Below are 19,939 nucleotides of genomic sequence, written 5' to 3'. Positions count from 1 at the left end.
CTGTCTTGTTTTTTCGACAAAACTTTCGAGATTTTTTTCTAAGTTTCTTTTCTTGTGAAGTCTTGTTTAAAATCACTATAATGTAAAGAACAATCCATGTAATAAATTGTATTGCACTGTTTCGACATTTTTGACCGAATGCAATGTGAGGCTTTTTATGTTCTTCTCAAGATGATGCATCAGTGCCATAAGTATTGATATGAAGATACTACCATCCTTAGATATCAGACTAATGTTATTATTTATACTATGACATCATTTAAAAATTATTCTCTAATCATTTTCGTGTGTGCATTAGTTTCAGAAGAAGTATAAGCCCTGATTAAAATCAAATGTAATCAATGTGAGGACAAAATGTATTTCACTTACAGTAAAAATTATTAGATGAGAAAAATTAGTTGTTGCTTGGATTTCTCAAATTAGATTAATGACTGAAAGAAAAGTTTTTCTATTTTTGTACTTTTGTTCAGCATTCTAGTTTTTGTATTAAGTTTATATAATGAAGATCGAAAGATACACACGTGTTACTTGATGAAATTTAGTATTATGCATTGACTCTTTTATGTATTGCATGTAGGGATGGTATAGTAATGTTTCAGCTCGTGATTTCTTTAACCTACTAAGCAGGCAAGTTCTTACTGGTATAAGATTATGTGAGCTAATATGCGAAAGAAAATAAACTATAGTTGTATCATTTCTGCAATTATTTTTATTTTATTTATTTATCAAGTAGTCTAAACAGTAGAGAGCCTTTTGCACACGAGGTGGAGTTCGTGTCCCAAATTTTAAGGTTTGTGAGTCGCAGTGGGTCATGGCTGACCTCATTCAACATCTGACAGTTAATGATATTAGATGTACAAAAGTGTTGAGTTCTCGTAATAAGACGTAAAGTATTGCACCGTGAACATGAGTGCACTTCACACGTTGTGCTTCATTTTACAATTTTATTTCGATAAAGGCGCAAATGCTACACAGGCCTGTAAAGAAATTTTTACTGCTTATGAGCAAGTAGCAAGCAGATGGTTCAGTCGCTTTCATTCGGAAATTCCGATATCCAAGATGCTCGTTGCAGTGAGTAACCAATCACAGCAAAAATGGATGATATTCTGGAGAAAAAAAAAAAAAAGACCGGCATGTAAAAAGAGGTCTTGAATAGCTAATGACCTAAACATTCATCACCAAAGTGTTAGGACATTTGGAGAAAGCTGACTATAAAAAGAAGCTCGAGACGTTTGCTTCCCACATGATCTGACTGGGAAACATATATTCGATCGAATTTCTATCTGCTAATCTCTACCGAAACGGAACGAACTCGTTCCATTTCAGAATCGATTCCAGAATCACATGAGATGGAAAATAGATAATCTACAACAACGATGTGCGAAGAAGATCGTGATCGAAGCGGGGAGAAGCTCCACAGTCCATGACAAGGTCACACTGACAATGTGACTATGCGTTTCGTGGAATTGGAAGGGTATCGTGCATCATGATCTGCTGCCACCGAACAAAATTATGCCGCCGGGCAGAATTGTCAACAATTAGCAAGAGTGCACCTAGCAATACAAAAGAAATGACCGAAACTGGTCAACAGAAAGGGTATCACATACCACGCTGAAAACTCCAGACCACATACAGCTTTAACGATCTGTCAGAAATTGAAAGATTTTGTCTGGGAAGTTTTAATCGCATTTACTCGATAGCTGGACTTGGCACCGTTAGACTATCACTTGTTTGGGTATTTTGTAGAACATACTGAATGCTGTTGATGTAGTTTCAAAGGAAGCCCTTTTTTTTTTTTTTTTTTTTTTTTTTGTCAGAAACCACAGACATTTTATAGTGACGGGATGTTGCCGAAAAGGGCCATCGAACAAATTAATGTATATGTGGTTTCATAATGCTACAAAATTTTCAAATCGTAATAAATGTATTCTCAACTTAGACCTCTAAAAGCTCAATACTTCTTGGACAACTTGATGTTTGTTTATTGTGACAAGAAAATCAGATTTGTCAATAGTCATTCATTCCTGCAATAACAAGTTTTTATTGTCATATTGTACCACAAATAGAATAATTAGCAATTGTTTGGTTGTTTAATATTGAAAGTCCAGGCAAGGGTTCTGTGGCAGAGCTCACTTTCCTTGCGCAAAGGATTTGTGAGATGATCATGTGAGTTTGTACATTGCCATTTTATCAGTTCTTTATTAATCATTCATTAACTCGCGATCGGTCCCGGCGTTAGAAAAATCTAACCATAATATATATATATTTTTAGCTATAACTTCTTTTTTTTTTCAAAATACCTCCCCTACTCCTACATTGTTGTTTCGGTGCTATCCGTAAGGGTGGGATAACTATACGTGAATGGATTTCTTGTTTGCATTAAAGAGAAAATGGTATGTTAGAAAAAAATCTATACACGCGACCGATTGCGTTACTCCATAAGGCGCGACTGATCGCGGGTTAATTATGTCTCCCTTTACCTAACGTAGGACATTAAAGATTTCGTTTCTACAAAGACTAAGCAATAATACATGTTGATGTCATTTAAAATATATATACATATATATATACACGTACATATAATTACCATAAGTTACATTTTGATTAAGGCTCTATATACAAGCTCAGCCCTACTTATTTTGAATTTACAGGAGTAACGTAAAGGTAATGAATATAAAACGTAGAAGGTAAATCACATAAAATAGGAGGGCTTCTGGAAAAGTTTCTGGAGCGCTAGTTTTCCAATATTATAAAATGCGGGAGAATAAACGTTTCCATGCTTAAGATATCTTTGATTGTTTGTTGAAGCCCTTTCGTTTACTTTGCACAGCATTCTGAAGAAGTACCTCAAAAACCACAGTTCGGAATGCGTGAACAGCCGCTTCAGACGACATTAATCGCTAACCACGCATCTTATTTTTCATGTGTGGGAACGAAAAGAAGTCATTTGGAGTTAAATCAGGCGAGTAAGGACAAGTCATTATTCTACATTTTTACTGAAAAAAAAAATCAAGTTTGGTGTGCTGATTTAGAACTCGCATTGTGATGATGAAGAATGATGTGATGATTTGGGTTTGTTTTACGCAGTTCATTGATGATCTCTGGCAAACAAATTGTCTATCATTCACCATTTACAGTTTTTCAATCTTCCAAAGCTATGATTCCCACATGTCCGGTGTAATCGAAGAAACAGGCAATCAGTTGCTTGGCATTACTCCCCGAACGAACAACTTTTATTTTCGGTTCACATGGAAACACTCAAACAGTTGATTGCTGTTTAGTTTTGATTTCGTATGAATAACTCCTAGTTTCATTTCCTGTAACGATGTAGTACACCATATTTGACGTACCTCTGTTGAATTTTTTGAGCATTTCTTTACCCCAATTGGAACAAGCCTGTTTTTGAGCTTTGGTCAAGTTGTGTGGAATCCAACGTCTTGAAAGTTTTCTTTCGTTCAGATAACTATGCAAAATCGCATGTATTACTTTCATGTTAATGTGCAAGGATGACAATCTCACGGTATGTCACATGCCGATCTCTTTCAATCATTTCATGCACAACATCCAATATCATGGAGAACAACCGATGTGGATGGACAACCTTCACGAAATTTATCACTGAGAAATAGGAATCACGCTGGAATTCGGAAAACCTATTGGATTGGGGATTCATCCCCAAAAGCTAAATGAAGTGTCTCGGTGCGTTGTGTTGGTGTTTAAGTACATTTGAAATCATAAAAAATAATATGCCTGAAAGTATTCACGAGAAATTTCCATTTCTTACATAAAACTATTTCTCTTCAAACTGCTGTGATAAACAAATCTGCTTAAACAATGAAAGATAACATAGCCACACAAAAAAATAAAAGTTCCGTGGACCGGATCCCAGAGTATGGATCGGTCCACAAACTTTGAGCGATTTTGGATAGAAGGACACACGTTTTTCGCCCATAACAAACAATTGACACAGTCGACATCCTGTGAGTTTCGAAATCTGGATTCTGTGTAACAAAAGACATCAAATCCATACTCTGGCGTCCGGTGCACAGAACTTTTAGTTTTGTGTGTGGCTGTGTAATTTAAACATAAGATCCGCGGTGGCTCAGTGGTAGTGTTTACCTCTGATGTATGGAGTCGTTGGTTCCAACCCAGCTCGCGCCAAGTACGCTTTGTGGTGGACAAACACCGTGTATGAGAGTTTTCTCGAGGTTCTCCAGTTTCCTCCCACTTCTTCATTCCAGCATTTCATTCATTTCTCATCATCACTGTCTTCTTCAGCCTAGCCGGCTCAACCGTGGGGCGAAAAAATGAAAAATTTAATTTTTTCGCATAGCGACGTCTATTTTTCCGTGTTCTATAATAGTGAAACAGGAAATTCTTTCCAGAACCTTTCGTATAGCGTATAAATTTAGGTGCTCAACAATTATGACGTCATCTAGTGCATAGTCAAATTTCTGGTCTATAAAAAAAAAAGGTTTAGAAATGGGTTACTACTTTATTTAATAACATTTGGTAGATACTACATGGCTTACTTACTTTATTTATTTATTTTAAACATTTTTCATTGACTTTAAGTTATTCACTAGCAAAGGTATGTAACGTATAAATATTTGAAAACTTAGTGAAACCCAGAATAACATTTTTAGCGAAATGGCTCAGAAGATGGTAGCAACTCAGTCCGCGGAAAAGTCAGCAACTGGATACAAAAAGTAATATATTTTGAAAGTTAATCAATAATTTTTGTGCATTTTTTTTTCTCGAGCTACAGGTATGTTACAAATGTATTAACAGTTTGGATACAAAATCTCGTTTGGCCACAAACTCGCGGGACGAAATCTTGCCATAACGATTTATTCAGTGTAAAATATTCTACATATTGTTGTATGTATACTATATATATATATAAAATATACAGGGTCTTAATGAACTATACCGACAAACTGTAAGAGGTGATGAGAAAAGGTTCATATGGACTTATGGTGAAAAGTGCATAGTTTCAGAGCTAGGGCTGTCCAAAATCGCGAAAAAGCTCAATTTCAATACGTCCTATTTCGAATTCCAGAAACTGTGGATGGTGGTTCTTAACAGCGTAAAGGAAGCCGTGGATACACAATCCAAAAGGGCATATTGATTAATTGTCAGTAGGTGTAGAGGGTATTCCCTACAGGGTGCAATTCTCAGATATGTTTCCAATAGAGTTTTCAGACATACCGTGATTTCAAGAAGAGTCCAAAGTAGGCAGGAGGTAAACGTTGGCAACAATGGACATTCAATGTTTCGGAGGGAGATCGGAAGTGTTAGGAACAGGCAGCTCCATGTTTCTTTATATTCGGAGTAACGTGTGATGATATGTATTTCGTCACGGCATATTTCACGTTTTCTTCTCTTATAAGCGTGAATGAAACCATCGCACCATGCGTTGTCCTAAGTACGAGAGACCGTGCTGCTGACGATCCTTAACACTTCCGACATCGCACCAAAGGATTCCGTGTGCACTGCTATCAAGGTTTATAGTTTGCCTCCTTTGTACCAATCATAAAATCAGAGCATATCTCAAAATTCGGTTGATGGCATGTCTGGGAGTTTGACAATACAAGGAATAATCTGTACACCCATTGAACATTAATGAAATATGCATTTTTGGATTGCGTATGCGTGACTTATTTTACGCTGAGAAGGACCACCATCCACACTCTCTCGAATTCGAAACATGGCCTCTCGAAATTTGGCTTTTTCACGATTTTGAACAGCCCTAGCTCTGAAACTATGAACTTCTCGCCATAGGTCCATATTCTCATATTTTGATGTGTGGACTCACCTCTTAAAGTTTGTCGGTATAGTTCATTAACACCCTATATATATATATATATATATATATATATTACATAATAGATAATTTCCAACGTACGCTTGGAATATAATAATTCTATTAATTTTACAAAGAGGGAAAGATAGCTTAATACTTACTTCCCTACATAGACTAATATAATACCATGTTCGTAAACAATAATCCCTAGTTCATGTTCACTAAATAATTTAACAGAGATGTCCAAAGGAAGGTGCTATTACATAATGTGCCATTGATATTTTTTCTTTTTTGGAGGGGAAAGGGAAGTGAAGGTATCAAGAGAGAATTAATTTAAACTTATAACCAACTGAAAAGTGTATTATTACAAAAGCAATATGTTTTGATCAAGACTGCATCCAGGTTTGGAGGGAGGGTTTTGAGAACAGAGATATTGAAGTGCTACTTTCAGAAAAAACTCAAATGAATTTCGAGCTGCTTGTCATTTTCCAAGATATAACACCTTGGATCTTGTTTGTATCATAACACCTTGGATCAGACTCATATTCTCTCTCTCTCTCTCTCTCTCGAACAGCCAGCGGATAAAATATATGATCACAAAATTCCAGGAGGCGACTCCTTATATCGAATGAAAAAAAAAAAAAAAAAAGTTCTAACAAACGAAGGTCAAAAAACTAAAAACTCCCCGTGTTATAAACTGTCGAAAATGCGTAAAAATCACTTTTAAAACGTCCTAGCTTGAAAACTATATGCCTATCGCAAGCTGTCAAGGAATTACACGGGGACTAATCTAAATACCCATGTTTCAGTCATCCGGTACTAGCGCGACGACTTGTATAGTAGAAGTTAGGATACGGGGATACATTTTTAAGTACTAATTAAGCATTCGTTTCATCAGTGCTGGAGGATTGTAAAACATGAATATTTAAATAGAGCGCATAACAATCCCTGTGTAATTCCTTGACCCACTTGCGATAGGCTCCATAGTTTTCAAGCTAGGGCGTTTTAAAAAGCAACTTTTCGCATTTTCGGCAGTTTGTAACTTCGAAAGGACGCGTTTTGAACCCATATTTACGTTTATTTATTTATTTATTTATTTCATTTCATTTCATTTTGATATAGTCACTTTCTAAAGTTCGATGGTGGTATTTTTCCGCAGCATGTAATATACCTACATTAGTTGTGTTCGATTTTATTAAAACGACATCTGCTTTCCTTAGGAAATAAGTCAATTGTTTATAGTTAAAATCCGTCAAGAATATGTTGTAGGAGGCTTAAAATCCATCCTATGTTACAAGTTTGAAATATACATAACGCAATAATCTTACAATTTTCAAGTATAATAAACGTAAATAGTATTATATACAATGTAGTGTTTATATTTATTTAGGGCTCCCCTATCATCTTCATTGCTTACAGCTGAAGTCGGTAAAAATTAAGGAGGTAAAAGGGAGAGGGTTCTCCAAAATTCAGAATATCCTTATTTAAAGAGTGGTTTAAAAAATATATATATTTGGTCTAGGAATTAATTCGTGCGGTTGGTACGCACACATTGAAGCTGTAGTACAAACACAAAATACATAAATACCTTAAGAAAAATATTGTCCATCGCTAGCCACCACTTTCGCCCATCTGTCAGGCAATGTACGGATTCCGTGGCGAAAGAAGTCCTCATCCTTGGAAGCGATCCAGTCAGAGACCCATGTTTCGATATCTTCTGAAGAAGTAAACCGCTGTCCAATCAAATCGTTGTTCATGCAATCGAACAAGTAATAGTCCGAAGGAGCAACGTCTGGTGAATACGGCGGGTGGGGTAAAACTTCCCATCTGACATTTTCTAAATAGGTTTTGACCGGTTTTGCGACATGTGGGCGAGCGTTATCATGTTGAACAATAAGTTTATCATGTCTGTTCTCCCATTCTGGTCGTGTTCTGGCCAGAGCTTGCTTCAAACGCATTAATTGTCGTCGATAACGTTCTCCATTCATAGTTTCACCCGGTTGCAGCAGCTCATAGTACACCACACCTTTCATATCCCACCATATGCACAGCATAAACTTTGCACAGTGAATATCTCGTTTTGCTTGTGATAGACCTGGTTCACCTGGTTTCACCCAGGCCTTTTTTCGTTTAGGGTTCTCGTAATGGATCCACTTCTCATCACCCGTAATAATTCGATGCAGAAACCCCTTTCTGCTCTGTCGTTGAAGCAGCAATTCGCAAATGGTTTTTCGTCTTTCAACGTCTCTGTCTTTCAATTCATGTGGAACCCAATGTGACATCTTTTGAATCATTCCCATAGCTTTCAAGCGTTTGGAGACTGTTGTTTGATCAACACCTAATGCTGCTGCAAGTTGTTCCTGCGTTTGACACGAATCCTGCTCGAGCGATGCTGTCAATTCTTCGTCTTGAAATTTTTTTGGCTGTCCAGCTCGCTCTTGGTCTGCCAAGCCGAAATCACCACTTCTAAACCGTGCAAACCACTTCTGACACGTTCGCTCAGCTAGAGCATGGTCACCATACACTACCACCAAAATACGATGACTTTCAGTCGCACTTTTCTGCATGTTAAAGTAATGCAGCAGGACACCCCGCAAAAACACTTTATCAGGCACAAATTGCGCCATGTTCACTTAACTACAAACTGGTGTTGTTGACGCTTTAATCCACTGCCCTATACTTCGAACGATACGCGATAACAGGGGTTTGCAACACATGTGTAGATACACGGAACTGTGGGATGCTCCGTTCGTTGCGCCATCTCTTGTCCAACCGCACGAATTAATTCCTAGACCAAATATATTCCCCGTAAGTTCGTACAGAATTATTCGATTTTGACTCACTATGGTGTTATTTTCTTTCAGACTTCCAATCAGACTCTTGTTAAAGGCGTGAAGACTGTGAAGAATGATAGGGTGAATTATCCCCTCCCTGGCCTGAATAAAGAAAACTATAGTATGATCGTTTTCGTTAAAAGTATATTCGATTTTAGTGCAATATGACGCATATTTTCTTTGGTGCTTCATGATCAACCCCAGTGCATGACAAAATATTTTGTGAATCCCCCTCCCAATTTTTAGTGTTCTCCATTAAATATTCTACACTGAAATTATTATGGCTAATTTTATACCTACCATCGAAATGGATATATTTGGTCGTTCACAGTAACATCATCAACTTTTGTAATTACGAAAATGAAGAATCAAAAATTCAGTTCAGCGCTTTTCAAAGTTATTGAAATCTGTTGCCTGAAACAGAGAACCTATTTCTCTAGGATAGAATATTTTGTTCAGCTCGAGTTGCACTGCAAGTAAAGGCTTTGATACGCTCTATGTGTAACCACTATCCGACATCAACAAATTGTAGCTCAAAATGGATATCATCTTTCTTACCAAAGCGAAGGAGATGAAAGATTACACTGTTAATAAGATTAGTGCCTTCATTTCTGAGAAACCCTTTAGTGTTTCCTCTGAAAAACCCTTTAGTTTGATTTTGTAATATATTTTGCTAAGTATATATTGCTTAGTAAACTCTAAAATTGATACATACAGGAAGTGCTCTTTAATGTAGCATTTTATGGTTCGGTACAATCTGTAAACCAGTACCGAAAAATGCAAGAATATTCAATTAAATAAATATTCAGTGTTTGAATTTAGTTTTGTACTCTGTTCAATTATGAAGAAGAGGAATATTTTAAACCCCGCAGGGGCCACGGTGGCTCAGTGGTAGAGCGTTCACCTCTGGTGCATAGGGTCCTCGATCGATCCCAGCTCGCGCCAAGTGAGCTTTGTGGTGAACAACACCGTGTGCGTGGGTTTTCTCGGGATTCTTCCATTTCCTTCCACCTTCATTCCACCATTTCATTCATTTCTAATTATCACCGTCTCCTTTACCCTAGCCGGCATAACCGTGGAACGTAAAACTTCAAGATTTCATTTCATTTTTTAAACCACGCAGTTTCTAACCACCTACTATTTACGTTTATTATACTTGAAAATACTTTATGCAGTAGAATATTTATATTGCCTCCACAAGTTCAGAATGTGTGTAATCACATAAAATTCATGTTTTAATCGACGTTCGATAATCCGGGACAAGCTATAGGCTCGAACCTGTCGGATTAAAGATTGTTTACTATAAATAGATAGAGAGATATTGTAAACTGATGTATTAAATTTTACTATTTTTTTCACTCAAATTATCAGTAACTCACTCTACCTTTGGGGGCTTGCCATTTAATTTCAAGCATCACTTTTATGTTACATTAATCTGTGTCTAGAATAAACACTTGAAAGATTATTCTATTGGATCAAATTTATGATGTCGATTTTAGTAGTATCATTACTGTGCATTTCAATCTTCGTATTCAATGGTAAATAATAGTTCAGCAAAGTTATAAATATATTTAGTTTTGACAAGATAAAACGTAATTTTCAACTTGTTTGTTATATCTACTACAGGTCGTGGACCCCGTTTGTGGATGCCGGAAGATGCAGAAAAGGTTATCCAATATTTCTCCCGTCATATTGCAGAAGAGAAGGCACCAGGTATGTGGAAGTTAAACAAATATATTTCTAATTCATGATTTTAGTGTAGGAATATTCTAGCTTTTGTGTTTATCTTCTACGTCTTGTGACGCAGATATAGTGTGGTAAAAAAAAAAAAAATAATGTGGATTTAGTTAACCTTGCATTTAACGAATTAATTGGGGCAAAAATATGTCCATAAAACTGGCAGTCTGTTAAATCTGAATTGTATACAAGCAATATTTAAAATAGGATATTACACTTAAAATTGTGTTGTATAATGTAAATGAATATAGCATACTAGAAAAAAATACAATTCCGTATTAGAAAGGTGAGAAAAAAAGCTGCAAGCTTCGGTTGCTTTCCTTTAAGTTTTATCTTGTGTCTAAAATTTTCATAGTTAGAGGAATGACTAAAAAGTTTTTAGCCTTCAGGAAATTAAGAGGTACAGATTTGATATTGTCTTCCCAGTGATGCTGAAGTGTCCTTATCCCAGTAGGAAAATAACCTTTAGGTTGTGACCACAAGAACTCCACGGCCACGGTCAGTATCGCTTGCAAAACGTCGTCTACCAAGAGGCTATGTTTTAGATTTGGGAAAAAATGGAAGTCTGAGGAGCCATACTTGGCGAAAGAAAATTGTCCAGGCCACGTTGGAACAGTTTCAAATTATTCAATGATGTGGTGTACCGAGGCGCTTTACTTCAAAAGTCACGAGACATGGGACCAATAGAGCTGAAACGTTTGATAAAGCAAGTGTATTTTTCAAAATGTTTCTAATTCGACTAGTTAACAATCGTTTATCTTGCATTCTTATATTAAGTACGAGGGCAGTATTTTCATCGGTGGTAGCATCTGAGGGTCTCCATGATCTTTCATTTTCATCACGTCCTGCTATGCTTGAATTCTTGCTCCCATATTTTGATGGTGGGTATGTGAAGGGATAGGTTCACCTAAAATATTGACTGTATTCTAGTGGATATCGAGCTCTGATATTCTTTTTAACTGTAGATACTTTCACAACCTTGTACATTTTTATTTTCTGTTATCTGACTCACTGACTGACCGACTTCTATTATCTGACACTTCAAGGACCTGTCAACTACAGAAATTTTGTAGAGCCATGAAATTGGTTCATGTTACTAACAAAGTTGTACTATTACGAAGCCTGTTAGTTTTCCTATTGTAGCTTGTTTCTGTGTTAGGCTTCAAACGAATCAGTCACGCGTCGTAAACCAATATTTCTGAATATGAAGATCTCTCTCTACAGATGCGATGATGATTGTGTACATGGCCTTTTACTTCTGATAATTTAGATTATTCTTGTCTTCACTGTCCTTATTATCATGATCCTTTATAACATTTATTTTTACTGACTGAGATTTGGTAGCCTGGATCGTCCTCATCCATGTGTAACCACTGTTTAAAAGCAATCACGTACCAAAAGAAAGAGCTAATCGGAACTAACGCTTGAAACTGTGCGCTCGCATACGAATGTAGCTCAGCTTCCAACTCGAACATGCAGTAGTGGTGACATTGTTTTCCTGTGTTCAAACCACTGTCATATTACAACAGCCTCCGTCATTATAAAGATTTTTTTAAGATGGTGTAAACAAACACCTGTAGTTCACAACATTTAAGATGCGTGAGGCAGTAACACTGAGGATGAGGGTGAAACGCCCTGTTATTGTTAGTGATATATTGGGTGATCCTTTGTAGTACGTCTGGCAGGATGGAATAGAAGAATATGTAGAAGCGGGCAGACTATGATGATGCAAAATAGGAGACCTCTTTAGTTACAAATAGGCCAAATTGTGGGTGTGCGGTTAGTTGATCCAGGTATCATTGAACAATGTATGTCACAAGGAACGTGTCCAAGGTGAATGTCAGCCTTTCTGATAATAAAAAAAATAAAATAAAAAAAAATTTAAAAAAAATGGGTAAAGACTGATTATGGTAAGAAAAAAGCCTCACGGATCACAGAGCGTTGAAGAGGATTGTCGAATGAATTATAGAGCGAATGTAGCAAGAGTGACTGCTGAATTCATCAGCACCTGGAATAGCCTATCGCGAAAATTATCGACGCGGGTTGTGTAACCTGGACATCCACGGTCGGTTCTTAATTTTCAAGACGCTTATCACCGCTAACAGTGCTTTAACGCGAAGACAATGGATACGAAAATATGGACCACCTATGATTGAAAACACGTAATATGGTCCGATTAATCCTCGTTCAACTTATTCCCAACAAAAAGTGATGTTTATGTATGGCAGATGCCTAAAGAAGCCTAAGCTTTAAACTGTCCGCTCCCTACCCTGAAACATAGCAGCTGCTCAGTTTCCTAATATTCCATGTGCGCTAGTATGTGGACATTGTAGGTGATCACGTGCCGTTTATAGTGTAGATGGTTCCGGTCAGTGATGCAATTTTCCAAGATAGCTATGTGACATTTCACATTGTTGAGGCGTGATTTCATGAACATTGAGGTGAAGTACAACAGTTTCGTAGCTGGAGCTGATGGCATGGTCCTATAAGGCTGTTGTCTTAGAGGCGAAATATTTTGATGGCGAATGGCCTATACTGTGAAGATTGATTTTGTATGATGATCTGTGCACCCCCCAACTTCACTGGACTCAAGCCTCAGTTGTGATTAAAAACCCACGTTAATAGGTCTCGCTCTTTATAACCTCGGTGCTGCTTGCATAAAGACGAAAAATACAGGAATTCAAACTCGGTGTGCCTGCCTAGTTTTGCAGACCTCAATACTATTGAACATTTATGGTGAATTTGGGAGTTCAAAGTCCGAAGTAGATATCTTCCTCTATCCTCGCTGATGAAATTGTTTTCATGTGCACTGCGTGAAGAATGATTCAGTATTCTTCTAGAAACCATTCCTGACTTACATACTGTATGTCTGTTCTGCAATGAATCAGAGCTCTTCTATAGGCTAACGGTGGTGGTACGTCATGTTAACAAGGTAAATTATATTTTCCTTCAGGCGATTCCATTATTATGATCTAGGTAATTAGATCTCGGGTAATTAGACCCGAAGAGAATTAGAAAATTTCGTCGTATATGTTACGGTTTCACATAAAATAAATATTCTTTCGCGAAGAGATTGGTACACATACGGTACTATCCCGTTATCTTGTTATTTAGCTGAAGCTAATCGAAGAACTTGAGGGTGGGAGGGGAAACGAGCATCCCTGGAAGGGATGCTTCAGTTACTTTCGGGTGGGATCAAAAGGTGATCGAGGGAGGGAATCCCTCAGGAAATTTCCACCATGTATTACATAATACACTAACCTTTCCATTCTTATTTTTAATTCTAGTTTTTAAGATGCAGATGCTCCTGGGTGGATTTTCCTTTGTTCTTTTCCGTGGACGTTATTTTTCTTCTGCAGTTATTTACTCACACCACCTTGCTCCCTTCTAATACTGAATCTCTAATTTTTAATATTGTCATAACCAAACTTCTTGGCAATTTTCCTCCCCTTCCCTCTTTTGCTCTCGTTTTCTCGCATAGATTACAATGTTTGTACTACATATAACACCCTGCACTTACACTACATTGCACTTGAGACCAGCACATCAGATTTCTCACGACCACTAGAACAACTAAATATTTATACGCAACACACACACAATAATTATTACAGCTTATGAGTTTGTCACAATATTCGCGTTACGGTGGTTCGAGAATTGATTGTATTCGACTGGATTTCCTCGGATTGATTTCCTCTGCAAAGCTTCAGTATCTTGTTGCAGTTTCTTCACATTCGTTTAGGAGGGTTTCATCCCTGATCATATCAGATAAAGTTATTTCCTTCAGTGCTACTATATTTTGTCTTCTGCTCCCAAACCACTAATAATACATTCAATATTACTTGTTCTGGTGTTTGTCGTTTTCCCCACTGACATTCTGTGCTGTATTTTTCTTAGGTAGTCCTGAAAGGTCCATAACTACGCATTAGTTGCATAATTCCTCTTTCGGGATTAAATTTGTCCATAATGATGATAAGCTAAAAATTCATCTTACCTTTGTTAGTTTTCTCATTCTTCTTGCTACTTTTCAATTATAATTTTTTTCATGTCTTGATTTCAATTAGATATATATACTCTCTCTTTTGGGTTTTTGGTAGTTATTTGTAGTGAGACTCGTTCTGTATCCTCCTTTTAGCTCTACTAGTACGAGATTCGTAGATTCTTTGCATGTTGCTTTTTCTTTTCTTTTTTCTTTCTTTTTTTTCATGCTGCGTGATTCTATTTACCAATATACTTGAACCATATCTCATTAATGATGTTACTACTGCTTTACTATACAATACTGTTACTGGCAACAGTATTTTATATTCTCTGTTTAGTATGTTGATGAATTCATGTGTCATTTTCATTTCAATATGATGAGAAAATCTCATTTCTTTTCCAACCTTAGATTTAGATAGTTGAAAGATCTACTCTGTGTATGAATTTATTTCCAATTTTTATTGTCAGGGTTGGTTTGTTGAAAGATTTAGATGGAAGATGTATATATACGAAATATCTCATTTCTCTGTACCTGTAATTTCTTTCTCTTACACTTTGTCTTCTGGAGGTTCCATACTACGTCATGTTTGTATCCTTGCACCATACAAAAATTGGAAATAGATCTGGGATAAGGAAAGATCACTATCTTCTATCTTTAATGTGTTACCCTTCCTTTTATGCAATACATTGTATGATACAAGTACTTTTAGTCGTAAGTTCTCAGGGAGAGAGAGAGAAAGGCCACTACAAATCGTTGAAAGCTCCTCCAGATTTATTTATAAAACTTTACTGTTATGCATTTTTCGTTTAATACGTTTTCTTTACTCACGGTCTCTTGTAACCTATTTATAGCATTCTATGTAGACTTAAGTTTTCTGAAACCGGACTGTAATTCCATTCTATTTTGTTAGTTCTATTTATTATTTTCTAAAAAAATAAATAAATAAATAAATTGAAATAAAATAATCCAATATATTAATGAGACAAATCGGTCTGTAGGATTTTGTTTTTGTTCTCTCTGTCCTCATTCTTCAATAAAATTTTTAAGTTTGATTAAGTAAATAAGTACGAATTAGAAGTTTAAAATATAATAATTATCAGTGGAACCAATTATATTCAACATAGGCCTCACTGTGTTCTTTTTGGATTACTTTATTTCAAGCTTTGAAAAGTGTACACACTGTGTGGCACTTTTCAACCTATAAACATTTTAGATATAAATTTGTGTGATTTTTAATTGCAAAACGATCGAGAACCCTTTGTTATACCAGTAAGCAAAAGAGCATGAATTTTCCTTCTTTCAGTGTTAATTGGGTATTACTTATCATAAGAATTCTTCCTTTTATTCCTAGGCCGAGATGAAATAGAAGAATTTATGAGGAAAACCACATTAAGAAGAAAGTATGAATTGATGCAAATAAGAGACAAGGTTTATAACACAATCCGAGAAAGAAGAAAAGAACGTAAAACAACTTACATTAAGGTGAAGCGTAAGTATTCAAATATAAAATGAGTGCAAAAACGAACAGTTCAGGTCGAGGATTGTAGTAATATGTTACTAATCTAAATTGTTCGTTATTTTGTAATAAAATTCCAGGCAGGATTCTTGCTGAGCAGTTCTCTGTGTAAAAGGCGAAAAAAAGTATAAAAAAGAGTCATTATTTTCCAATGGGAGAGTGCACTCAAGTGAATATTGTTATAGGTTGTAGATATTTTTTATTCGCAACTATGAGATGATGGATTTCATATCCAGAAGAAGTTGAAGGTCTATAGAATCATTTTGTACTTAAACTGCAACACAACTGTGCGGAAATCATTGAGACCTTTGTAGGCAATGACCGTTAATGACTAATCTATAAAGGTTACACATGTTTATAGTTAACTGCTTTTTATAGCCTAGCAAATCAGAAAAAACTGCGGCTTCTTTGCTGCAGGTAAGTCCCGAAGAATGAAGTGTCTGTTAGTTACATGGAAATGCGTTCTTGTGATTTTCAAAACAATATAACTTTCTTGTCCAAAAGGTCTCATATATTGTAAATGTGTCCTCTATATTAGGCTGGACGACTTGAAGTAGGGGTTGCTGCATGATTATTACATGGCTTTTTTTTTCTAGACTAGAATTTTTTGTACCTTTTAATCCAGAAAGTTCTCCAATTGTCCCAAGATGCTGAGTCAAGATGGTAAATGCTCCCATCGGTAATCGAACCGTGGCCCCGCGGAGCGTAGTCGCTAATGCTCTCGCCTTCAGTGCGAGCGGTCCCGGGTTCGATTCCCGGTGAGGTCACTCGGTCGAAAAAGTGTAAAAAGTCTTTTAGGCCAGCCATCCTGAATGAGGTTTTCTTCGGTTTTCCTTATTCCCACTAGGCAAATGCCAGGGTAGTACCTTACTTATAGGCCCCAGGCCGCTTCCTTCCTTTTCTTTCGTCGGATATTGTGATCGTCGAGGGACGTCATCCCTCATACGTGAGGGACTAAATATCCATAGATGCCGAAAGCCCAGAAATCTAAATCCTAAATCCTGGAAATCGAACCTGAAACTAGTACTCATAATTGATGTGATAATAATTGAAGAAATTAAGTACTGCTAAACTTTAAGATGTTAAACTATCTGGCTCATGTTAGCAATTCAAAATAGAACTAGCACACTCTTTCACCAAAGCACAACGTTTTTTTATTAAAATATCGATGTGTAACACTTTCGCCAACTGCTTCATCAGACACATAACTTCATGTATCTGATGAAGCCAAACGTTTAGTTATTTGAAGGTGTTACACATAGATATTTTAATAAAAACATTATGCTTTATTTTGAGATTTTGTGTTATTTTTGTTAAACTAGTACAATATTGAATTAAATTCTCAGTAGATAGCATCATGTTAAATATCATATGGTATCTTATTTGCTTTCCCTTTTTCAATGATGCACCCTCCATTCCAAAAGAAACCGAACGTGTTAAAAAAACAAAAAAGCAACAAATCGTTTTTATTAATCAATGTATTCCCCCTCTGCATCGATACACATATTTGCACGCTCCAACAAGTTGTCAAACGACTTCTCCATGTCCTTTATTGGAATGGTCTTTAGGACGGCGGTCGTCGCCTTCTCAGTGGCATCAATCGATGTGTGCCACTTTCCTTTCATCGCCAAATGCAGTTTCGGGAACAGATAGAAATCGCACGGAGCGAGATCTGGTGAATAGGGCGGATGATGCAACCGAATAATGTGATTTTTGACCAAAAATTCAGTTACAAGTCGCGAACGATGTGATGGTGCATTATCGTCCAAAAGAGTCCAACTGCCGATTTCGCGATATTCGGGCCGAATACGACGAATTCTTGCCAGCAAACGCTTCATGACGCCCAAGTGAAACTCTCCAGTGACTGTCTGGCCGAGCTGAACAAATTCTTTGTGGATAATTCCTTTTGAATCGTAAAAACAAATCAGCATCACCTTAACTTTTGACTTCACCAAGCGACTTTTTTTGGGTGTTCCTTCATCCGGCGCTCTCCATTCAGCACTTTGCCGCTTTGTTTTGGGCTCATATTCAAAACACCACGTCTCGTCACCAGTTACAATCGATTTCAAGAAGTTTCGATCCTGCCGAGCACTTTTAACGATGTCTTTGCAATGCGCAATTCAATCAACTTTATGGTCTTCGGTGAGTTTGTGTGGTACAAACCGCGAATTAACCTTCTTAAGGCCCAAAACTTCGGTCAAAATGCGGTATGCGGTTGTTTGAGGAATGCCTAATTCCATTTCAATAACTTTCACCGACGATTTTTTGTTATGTTTGATGAATTCACGCACTTTTTCGATGTTTTCTTCCGATAATCCAGTTCTGGGACGGCCTGATCTTTCGTCATCATCCAGCGTCTCTCTACCCGATTTGAATCGCCTGAACCACTCGTAAACTTGCGTACGGGATAGACACTCATCACCATATGCATTTTGTAGCATTTGGTGCGTTTCACTAAAAGTTTTACCCAGTTTAACACAAAACTCAATTGCAGCTCGTTGTTTGAAACTCATTTTCCGACCGATGTACACAACACACTGACAGTTGAAACGCAATAACTTTGTTGCCGTGCATCCAAATGTCATGACATTTATACCAGTTGTCAATGAAGGACTACGCCATCTACCGGTAAAATATTACAACAGATGGCACTAGTGGTACTATTTGTTTTCAAAAGTTCGGTTTCTTTTGGAATGGAGGGTGTATGTAAACATCCAAATTTTCGAAACCGTTTGTGATTGTTACAGAAACCATATTAAACATTGAGTAAATTAATAAAAGGTATTATTTTGCAACCATATTTATATATATATATTTTAACGAACTAAGGAACAGAGAAATAAAGAGAAAAGCCATAACCGTGGTAAAGGCAAGTTACCGTTAGGAACTTGATTAGTTTGAATTATCTTCACTTCGAATAGTGTTCAGAATAGTTGTGGATGTGACTACTTGCCCTCAGCAATACTTAGTAGGGATGTTTACTTCCTTATTAATTTCTTACGCACATACGCTAGCATCTGTAAGTCTTCTCTCCATTCTTTTGAATGTATTGTCCAATCATCCTTTTGCCGGTTATATTCAGCCATCTGCCATTGCTTTTGCGATTGCACTGATGAGCACTCTGTAACGATCAGGAACAGTCATCTTGGTGCGGCACATGATAATAAATTTCCAGAATTCAGTCCAACTCCGTTCATTTAAAATGATACAGAATAAATATTTTGAGCATAAATTCTTGAATACTAACTAACTAACTAACTCTATGGCCTATGGAACCCGGAGGTTCAGTGCCGCGTTCACAAAAGCTCTCCACTGACTTCTATCCTTAGCTAATTGCATCCAGTTTCTACTTTGTATTCCTATCTCTGCGAGATCCATCTTAATATTGTCCTCCCATCTGCGCCTAGGTCTTCCTAATGGTCGTTTTCCTATGGGTCTACCAGTCAAGACTTTGAAAGCGTTTCTACTTTCTTCCATTCTAGCTACATGACCTGCCCACCTAAGCCTCCTAGACTTGACGACCCTAATAATGTTGGGGAAACCGTATAAACTATGTAGTTCCTCGTTATGAAGCTTCCGCCATTCCCCATTCTCGTTCCTCTTGGGTCCGAATATTCTTCTCAGGATCCTGTTCTCAAATACTTTCAGTCTATGTTCTTCCCTCAAAGTAAGCGACCATGCTTCACAACCATACAGAACAACAGGCATGATTATCGTTTTATATATTTTAAGCTTCAAATTCCTCGACAGAATTCGCGACGACAAGAGATTTTGAACCGAATAGTAACACGAATTCCCTGCTTTTAGTCGACATTTAATTTCTTCGTGAATATGATTTTCGTCTGTTAATATTGATCCTAAATATTTGAAAGTATCCACTTTATCAAAAGCATTATTTAATATTTTAACGCCTCCACAATTTGCCGTATTACGGTCCCGACGTACTTCCATGTATTTAGTTTTCTCTGCATTTACTTCTAAACCCATGTCCCTGCAAGCGTTTAATAAGATCTCTGCATTTATTTCTACTGTTCTCCTATCATCCCCTATTAAATTTACATCAT

The 19,939-nt window shown here is 36.9% G+C and overlaps 1 protein-coding gene across 3 annotated transcripts in view; it reads left to right on the top strand.

The window, feature by feature from the left end:
* Positions 1–19,939, top strand: part of LOC145686671 (uncharacterized) — a 188,349-nt gene that overhangs the window by 106,227 nt on the left and 62,183 nt on the right. For all 3 annotated transcript variants that reach the window (XM_081760181.1, XM_081760183.1, XM_081760182.1), the window contains exons 13-14: positions 10,267–10,353; positions 15,711–15,848. In XM_081760181.1, the coding sequence (XP_081616307.1) occupies positions 10,267–10,353; positions 15,711–15,848 (225 nt within the window). The remainder of the gene's footprint in view (positions 1–10,266; positions 10,354–15,710; positions 15,849–19,939) is intronic.

The sequence above is a fragment of the Thermobia domestica genome, chromosome 5 (assembly GCF_964235325.1).
Source record: "Thermobia domestica chromosome 5, izTheDome1.hap1.1, whole genome shotgun sequence".
NCBI classification, from domain to species: Eukaryota; Metazoa; Arthropoda; class Insecta; order Zygentoma; family Lepismatidae; genus Thermobia; species Thermobia domestica.
Note: the sequence above shows the minus strand (reverse complement) of the source record. Positions and strands in the feature narration are given on the sequence as shown.